The sequence below is a fragment of the Hyposmocoma kahamanoa genome, unplaced genomic scaffold (genome assembly GCF_003589595.1).
Source record: "Hyposmocoma kahamanoa isolate Upper Pololo Valley unplaced genomic scaffold, ASM358959v1 78, whole genome shotgun sequence".
Lineage (NCBI taxonomy): Eukaryota > Metazoa > Arthropoda > Insecta > Lepidoptera > Cosmopterigidae > Hyposmocoma > Hyposmocoma kahamanoa.
Genome location: NW_020653945.1, coordinates 17,650,896 through 17,659,855, shown reverse-complemented (window position 1 = coordinate 17,659,855; position 8,960 = coordinate 17,650,896). Strand labels below are relative to the sequence as shown.

The window sequence follows — 8,960 nt, the reverse complement described above, 5'->3', positions numbered from 1 at the left end:
ATTTAATTCTGCGTTTTTCCATTTTACAGCCCATGTATACGGTACTCTGTTAAAAGCTTCGATAAATCGAAGGTGAACTTTGCAAAAAGCTATAGTTACCCCACTGACCTCTAAACCATATTGAGATGACACTAACGATAATGATGATGATCCATTCATGTTTTGGGGTTCCACGCTGTCTATAGTCCAGTTAACTGACCAAAAAACTGACTGGTTATGATCGATCACTTGTCTGATTAGTCTAGCTGTTCGTAAACATTATACAAATAGTACATAGAGCCGTACTCATTCCACGAATGTGGGTTAGTAATTTTTGCCACAACGAATTGCAAGTGGCAATAATGCAATAAAAGTGTGCGTCGTAATAGCAGCTCAAGAATGTATCGTATATTACTAAACTTTGGAAGCAGGATTAAATAGTTGACGGGACCAACCATTTCCTTTATCTATGAGGCCAACCCGTTAAAGTGGACATTGACGTAAGCTTTTGGTTAGAGTAACCACTATAAATGAATTAATTAATTAAATATTCTTTATTTCACATAAAGTTACAGTTAAAACACAATACAGTAATTTAGGTATAATAGTAGTAATATAACGTGCCATTTTTGCTACGTAGCAATTTCTTCCACCTTAGGATAGAAATTTAGGATATGCAAAAGGGGTGCAACCAAAGAATACCATCATAAATATACTACATAAGTAGTAAGTTAATAAAAATATATACGTAGATAGAGTATACATGGAAATAATATTAATATATAACATTGTAGTATATTTAATATTTTATATATTTGGTTGATATCCCCTATGGTAGGTGTTTCTATGAGTTGGTATTGCTATTAAAGTTTCACCATGGCAATTGATGTACAATACTTGATTAGGGCCTTGCTTTTGTTTTTTCTTAGAACACGAAATTTTATCTGTATGTTCATTTGAATATTTTGTCAGCACATACTCTCTGTAGAAATGTTATGTTACCTTGTATTTCTCGCTAAGTGAATTTGTATTCTTTTGAGAAATAAATATCTTAAACCTTAAATAATAATGTAGTATGTTTAGGTACCAGGCTTGGTTGATGTCCCCCCTCCCCCCAATGGTTTATTCCCCCTCCGCGAACTGGAGAAAGCGTCGGTGAAATGTTGCAACCGAAGGTGAGCTCTGTCTGGGGCACACTCGTCTGCCATTGCCTTGCGCCGGCTTTGTTTGAAACGCTTTGGTTGCGTCACACAATGTTTGGACAATAGTTTTCAATGGCAGTCCGACACAAAAGGTTGTAGCCATTTCGACATTATCTCTCAACACTCGCTCTCGCTCATGCGTCGTGTTGAATATAACAACAAAAAACTGAAAATGTAATTTCGAAATAATTTCACTTTTTCATTTTTTTGGTTTTCCGAACAGACAGACTTTCACTGGAATTACAATTGTTCTTTTTTATGTGTACACACCTACTTAACCGAGGTCGAAGTGCGGTTTATTGTACAAGGATTTACTTTCTAATTTCAGTTCCACAATGCTGAAGTTAGCGGTTACGGTGTGTTTGGCGATATCAGCTGTGAACTGTCAATGTTTCTACAAAGATGACACGTCGAAGAAGTTGGATCCTGAAGCAAGGACGTTATTGTACAAGGGGCAGTTGGAATTTACTTTGAACCTCTTCAACGTTATCAATAAAGCAGTTCCTGATGACAATATCTTCTTTTCACCTTTCTCCGTATACCATTCGCTGTTGCTCGCTTATTTCTCTTCTAGCGGTCAGACGGAAGAATCTCTAGGGAAATCTCTACAAATAGCTGAAAAACTGGTAAGAGCCTTCCATTTCCTAATAACACAACTAGAATAATATCTAGAGTCATAATTGTATAAGATCACGTTCTTATAACTTTTTACATATGAACCATAATTTCTGTAGGTGACAAGCAAAGGACCTTAGCAATGTTTGTAAAAACATAAGATAATAATAACAGAATTTAGATGTTTTTACAAACATTGCTTTAGAGTACCAAAAATCATGCAATTAACAAAAAGATATTGAGCCCTATTGTCGTTTGTTTTTTATTGAACATATTTTATTATTTGATTAATTTCAAACGCCTAATTAACCCATTCATGAACAGTTACGTTTGCCGTAAAATTAAATATTCGAACGTGAGAGTACGTGTACGATCTCAAAAAAAAAACTACGGGCTTTACCTACTGCAAAAAATCCCATGTGCCTGTAATTTCTATTGCTAAATGCTATTTTGTTTTAATTTTTTTTTCAAAATAAACGCAAATAATCTCCAATTACGTCGAAATAGTCACTATTTTTTTTTTTTATAATATCAAGTGACGGGATGAACAAGTCGTGCGCCTGGTGGAAAGCGATACACCTGTCCATAATAGTTGCAATGCTACTCAGAGCTTTAAATCGCAAAGATTTCAAGGGCACTGCCACTGCGCCCATCAACCTGAGACATAAGATGACAAGTCCCATGTGCCTATAACTTCACCAGCACCCTTACCCTTCAAAATCGGAACACAGTAATGCTGACATTACTGCTTGGCGGCAGAAATAGGTAAGGTGGCAGTACTACCCTGGACGAACTCTTTCACATGGAGCTCTACTGCTACTATTTGTATTATGTAAGTTAATTTGTATACTGAATTTGTACAGTTCTGCCGGCTATTTCTGCCACTTATTTATTTCCTACACCAACAGATAAATACAATTAAAATTTAAAACTATATTTAGTTTTTAAGGCACAGTTTTTAAGTATATACTAATTAAATGTTTTCACATCGCTCAGTACATATTTTGATATATTAAAAAAAAATCATTAAGGTCACAACATATTAAAGACATGTCCATACCTTGGTGATGGTTGTTGGTAGATGGATAGAGTTTAACATATTTGGTTTTCCTACAACACTTAATTACCGTTTTACAGGACAAAATAAACCTAATGACAGCCTACAAAGTGGACAAGCGGTCTCGACTGCTGAACAATAACAGCGACAGCTATGAGTTCACTAGCGCTAACAAGTTGTTTACCGCTAAAGAACTGCAAGTCCGGAAGTGCTTGCTCGACTTGTTTGGGGAAGAACTCGAGACAATGGTAAGGAGTCCCTTTATACGTAGGCGAAATGTCGATTCCGATATTCATACAGGGTTTGTAAAATACTACATACTTCCTAGCAGGACTATATTACTGACATCACAAACAGCAACTTTTGTTCCATGACTTTTAAGAGCCTATACTGCCTTAAATGGCTTTGGTTGGTTCCGCATAACAGTGAAAATGTTGAAACAATCACGTAAAATTGATGTTATTCACTGATTACTATACGGTGTGAAAGCATGATTTCTAAAAATTTTCACAATAGAAAAAAAAACACAGTTTGTGACATTAAAACACCTCGGAACTTTACAAGAAAACCGCTGTATTCATTAGGTACTTTATATATACCAATGTTTTTTTTTGTATCAACTGGACATACTAGAACATGTATACTATACGATATACATTTTTCAAATAGCTTTAATTTCGTTTGTAAAAAAAATAAATTCTAAAATAAAGCCAGTGTCCCTGTCGCTAGACCAAAGTTTGAATTCGAGCTGAGGCAGTATAGACTCTTAATTTTTATTCATCACATTTTACTTTCGTACAAAAATAAAATTATTTAAATAGATCGCTCTAAACAGTGATAATTATGTGCAAAATGCAGGATTCAACTTACTACGAGTATCTCACTACCAGGATATAAATCTAAAAATTATCGGAGAGTGCAACAAAAAGTTTGTGTTTGGTAAATTTATTATGTTTTGTAAAAGTCGTGGTACAAATGTTATTGTTTACTGATGTTATTAATATAGTCCTGTGAGATTGTTAGTATTTTACAAATAACCCTGTGTACGAGCGCGCTCCAAATTTACAATTGAATTATTTTCCCATAGACTTAACATGGCGACCTTAATTATATCAGATCAGATCTGTCGCTAGACCAAATTTTGAATTTCGATCTGTGACTTGGAGATCTACTTCCGTTCTTCGTCCGACATCCGTCAAAAACAATTACTGTCAAATAAGTAATAGTATGAAGCTTCATTCGCATCATGCACCTTTTAATTTGATCGAGTATTACTTATTTGACAGTACATAAATGTACGGACAACGGCACATCAAACTACACATTTTTGTTCGAAAATCGACTCCAGTGCAACGGAACAAGATACGTCAATGTGTAGCTTGATGTGCTAGCGTGTGATTTCGAAAAAGCATGAAAAACGTTAGTGTACCCAATTTTTGTTAGCCTACTATGGTGTACCATTATCGGGTAAAGGCCTCTCAAAAAAAATGTTTAAAGATAATAGTTACATATTTATATGTGTGGTTTGCATCAATATTAGACATAACCACTTGATGACTTTACTGTCTTAGTCAGCTGGTACCATGGGACCTGTAAAGGACCCGAAACGTTGGTTTGTTTGAAAAAAGAAAACAAATTAAGTGATTTAGATCCGAAAAAATAGTTTCATTTTCTAGATTAATATATTTGAAAATTGTTCGAGTGGACTCTTTAATAATATCTGCCTCGTTTGTTTACAGAACTTCAGAGACAATCCCCAAGAAGCCCGAGAATACATCAACAAATGGGTGTCAAAGGTCACGAAGAACAACATCAATGACCTTATTCCTGAGGACGGAATCTCTCAGTCTACAAAACTGGTGCTGGCCAATGCTGCTTACTTCAAGGGCGTGTGGGCATCCAAGTTCCCTGCCGAGCAAACTAAGAAACAGGCTTTCTTCGTCTCGGAGACCAGACAAACTCTGGTGCCTTTTATGAAACAGAAGGGAACTTTCCATTATAGTAAGTTTGTTTCATATTTTTTAAGTATGCTAGGTATTCGTTTAACTATATTTCAGGTTATTTGAATGAGATATACCTATGCTAAAATATTATATATATTGTTAAAATAAAATTTAAAAAAATACCTAAATTGATAGCTTTGTAGAATAGTAGCAAATCTCAAAAGCATCTAATACATCAGGGAGATGGCTTAAAAAAGCTATGAAGAGAATGCCGCACAATGTTGACGAATCCTAGACCATCCCAATGTTGTCATGCGATTATTCTAAACAATTAAAATCTTGGAATCCAATTCGGAATAAAATTTAGTATTTCTTTGAATAAATCTCAGTGGTAAGTCAAAAAAAGTCAATTTTGGATTGAACCACTGTTCTTGAAAAGCAGCGAAATTTGTAATTGGGTTAATCTTTAATGTGGTAGTGTATGACGTGGACATGTGTGACAATCTCGCTCGCTGTGTGTTTACCGCTTAAAATACTTTATTTTATTAGAAAGTTGTTCTCATTTGCATTGTAACGGTATTACTATTGTAATTCACCTGCGTAACATGCAAATTTTATTATTTCAGTGGTTAGTGATGATCTGGGCGCGCAGATTTTGGAGCTACCGTACAAAGGCAATGACATCAGCATGTACATCCTTCTGCCACCATATTCCATGAAGGAAGGTTAGTTACAACTAAAAAATAAAGTTTCTATGAGTACATAACAAAACACTACTAAGTATTTTCTGAGATTTGAAATATTTATGGTATTGATCGTGGCCTTACTTTCTCAAACTCGTATCTTAAAGCATAAAGCACCTGAAATGCAAAAAATGTATTACAAATTTTGCAGGCTGACTTCACATTACATTTCCTTCATATTCACACACTAGCTTTTACCTATTCTTAAAGTAATGTATCCAAATTAACAACCTTGATAAGAAATTTAATATAAATAGAAAGTCACCTTGTCACCTCCTGAATAATCACTCTTTATAAGATGCGTGTTTGAGAAAGTAAGTCATCGTATTGGAAGATACTATGCTCTTAAATTTATGTGGTACCTATATGTAGATAAACTGTGCTGTACCCAGTGTTGTATTAAGACATAATGGTTTGCTTCGTATTCGTCGAATTTTTCGCTTAAATTCTGTCTATTTTTTCTATAAATGTAGCTACTTTTTACGGCAAATGTCTTGACTTAAAAATTGTTTAAGATTTAGTTTATCTACTACATCATTCAAATATATAATTTATTAAAAAAAAAAAAAAATTACTCAATTAAAATACTAAACACGTCAAACCACGTTTCAATTTCAGGAGTAACAAACATAATCGCAAACCTGACCCCGGAGCGACTATCCGCTGTAGTGGAAGAGAGCTACATGGGTCGTGAAGTCGTCGTCGAGATTCCCAAGTTCACCATTGAAAGAAGCCTTCCACTAAAAGAGGTCAGACACAAATCCTCCGAATGGGTAGTTCAATTTATTCTGTCTGTTGTCTGTGTGTAATTTTGAGTTGTTAATCAAATTTTAGTATAGATTGCTATATTGCAGCAGGCAAAAATTTTATTCATGTAAAACTATGTGATCATATCGTCTTTAATATGTGTCACACCCACGGCTTCTGTTTGAAAAGCAGTAGTACGACTTCCTTAAAGACCTAGATGCTACTTTGTTTTCAGGACATAATCAGTGTTTATGACAGTCAATTTATGTTAAAGTAAGCATCGACCCATTTTTTCTTGTATCCAGGTGTTGGAAAATCTGGGCGTTGGTGACCTGTTCAATGGAACTGCTGATTTTAGTTCGCTCACCGAGCAGAAAGTCATCTTTGATGATGCCATACATAAAGCCAAAATACAGGTCGATGAAGAAGGTACGTTTTTGTTTTAATTTTTTTTAAATGGCAGTATCATCATACTGTAAGTAGGCAAATTTTTCAATCGTGCTTGTACTCGATATTATAGATAGGTCTGTAAATAAGTGGTCGTGAATTGGAAATATTAAACTACTGGATATTTCTGATAAACCTTTACTTCTGCGTCGATATTTCATTTGATGATGTAATGAAAAGACAGCTGTGAATAGAAGAAGGTCCGAGGTAGAAGCCTTTATCCGATAATGTTACTCCACAGTAGGTTAACAAAAAAAAGAAAAATACAGTCGTATTAAAGTTTTTGTCGAAATGTGCGTACATTTTTGTTAGATTTACTTATTTCAGTTTTAGTTAGCAAATAACTTTTATTTATTATATTGAATAACATGATGTTTTTACTACCATATTAATCATACATTTATGAGAAATTATTCCACTAGTTTGTTATTATTTTTGATTTTTGATCCAACAATTATAAAGAAAAATTCTTTCGATCCGGCTCGACCTGAACCCGCGACTGTTTGCCAAACCGGGGCACCCCCGGAATTTTTCTTCGTATTTGTTCGATCTTTGTATTAATAATAAATAACTCTTAATTCATTTTGTCAAAGACGTACATTTAATGTACGAATAGATAAGTTTTACCGCTTTCCATTGTAGGTACTGTAGCGGCAGCCGCAACAGCGATCTTCGGGTTCCGGTCTTCTCGACCAGCTGAGCCTACGTACTTCAAGGCTAATTTCCCCTTCGTTTACATCTTGTACGAGCGTCCTACCAACTCCATTCTCTTCATGGGCGTTTACAGAGACCCTAAAAAGTAGATCTCAGTTATATTAATAAAGAAGTTTATAAGTGTTGCCTCTTGAGTGACGTGTGTTTTGAACGCAGCCGTATTTGGTATTAAAAAACAACCAGAAATAAATAATGTTCTGTTTTTGAACGTTAGTTAATGCATTCGTAAAAAAATGACAAGTGAGATTTTTGTTGATATCCGGAATAAAAAAATACCAAAAATTTACCAACCATTTCAAAACTTAACACTATTTTAAGGGTCCAGAGGTAACTTTCAAACTTTACACAGCAACATTGTGACGTATACTTTCTGTACATCAACAATGAGTTTACAGTGACTGTTGTCGCTTGCGACTGTGTAAAATATTTGACATTTTGGTATGATACAGAACCTTTAGCGGTCACGAAAAGAAGTCACATTTTTGTATACAATTTTTTGACGCGATCGCTAGCGACAACTGTGCCTAAACCACGAGTTTACCGTGACAGTTGTTGCTAGCGACCGCGTAAATTAGTTCACAATTTTGTATGGTAAATTATCCAGCGCCCCTAGCGGTCACAAAAGTGAATTACATTTTGTACACAAACATTTCCACGCGGTCGCTAGGGATAACTGTCCCTGTAATCTCATGGTAGATGCACTGATACTGTAAACTCAATAGTATGTAAACCATACGACATAAAGTAGAAGATTGATTAAATCGCCATCTGACTTTTCGTACCGTATCAGTATGTAAAGTAATGAGTCGTAAGTCCTTGTAATAATCTTAAGTTGAACTTTCATGATCAACGTATTGAGATTTTCAGTTTGAGTTCATAAGTATTTTGATAGTTTGTATGGGGCCAAACCGTTCCAAAATATATTTATGGTATTTATAAAATTGTTTTAAGCAAATTTTATACTGCTTTTGAATTTGCGAGACGTATTGTAGTACTGTTTGATTCCGTATTTTTAAGATATTAATTTAAGATTTTTTTGTTAAATGAAAATAAATATACTAACATGTATAAATTAAATTTTCTTTTCGCTTAATTTTAAAAACCCTCTTTTTTAATTTAACCTTAATTTGTGTGGAGTTTTCGGCTGTACAGAATGCGAGGTCATCTTTTTCGAAGTTTATCACAAATTCGGGCTTCTTTTGCGCAATTTACCCACGTTCAAACGCCCATGAAACCACTCATACTGTCGTAACTCAAAATTGAAGTATATTGAGAAAACATTATTTGAAAGTTCTAAAAATTTGTGAATAAAACCAATAAGTATACATTCTCGTTTATAAATGGATAACTGAATGGACACTGTAGCCTCCCCTGCGCCGCTCTTGCTTGCAAGGATGCAAGCATGCGCGGCGCAGGCTGTATCCAGAGCGGCCGAGAACCGTAACAGGCTCAAATACGCCAATCTTGGTCAGTGCTATGGCTTTGTGCCTTTTGCGGTTGAAACCCTGAGTCC

The 8,960-nt window shown here is 34.9% G+C and overlaps 1 protein-coding gene across 1 annotated transcript in view; it reads left to right on the top strand.

The window, feature by feature from the left end:
• Nucleotides 1-8,480, top strand: part of LOC113233124 (serine protease inhibitor 88Ea-like) — a 16,762-nt gene extending 8,282 nt beyond the window's left edge. The window contains exons 2-8 of the mRNA XM_026468120.1: nt 1,510-1,807; nt 2,934-3,101; nt 4,593-4,854; nt 5,423-5,521; nt 6,158-6,288; nt 6,592-6,715; nt 7,376-8,480. Of these exons, the coding sequence (XP_026323905.1) occupies nt 1,517-1,807; nt 2,934-3,101; nt 4,593-4,854; nt 5,423-5,521; nt 6,158-6,288; nt 6,592-6,715; nt 7,376-7,536 (1,236 nt within the window). The 5' untranslated portion in view covers nt 1,510-1,516 and the 3' untranslated portion in view covers nt 7,537-8,480. The remainder of the gene's footprint in view (nt 1-1,509; nt 1,808-2,933; nt 3,102-4,592; nt 4,855-5,422; nt 5,522-6,157; nt 6,289-6,591; nt 6,716-7,375) is intronic.
• The last annotated feature ends 480 nt before the right edge of the window (nt 8,481-8,960 follow it).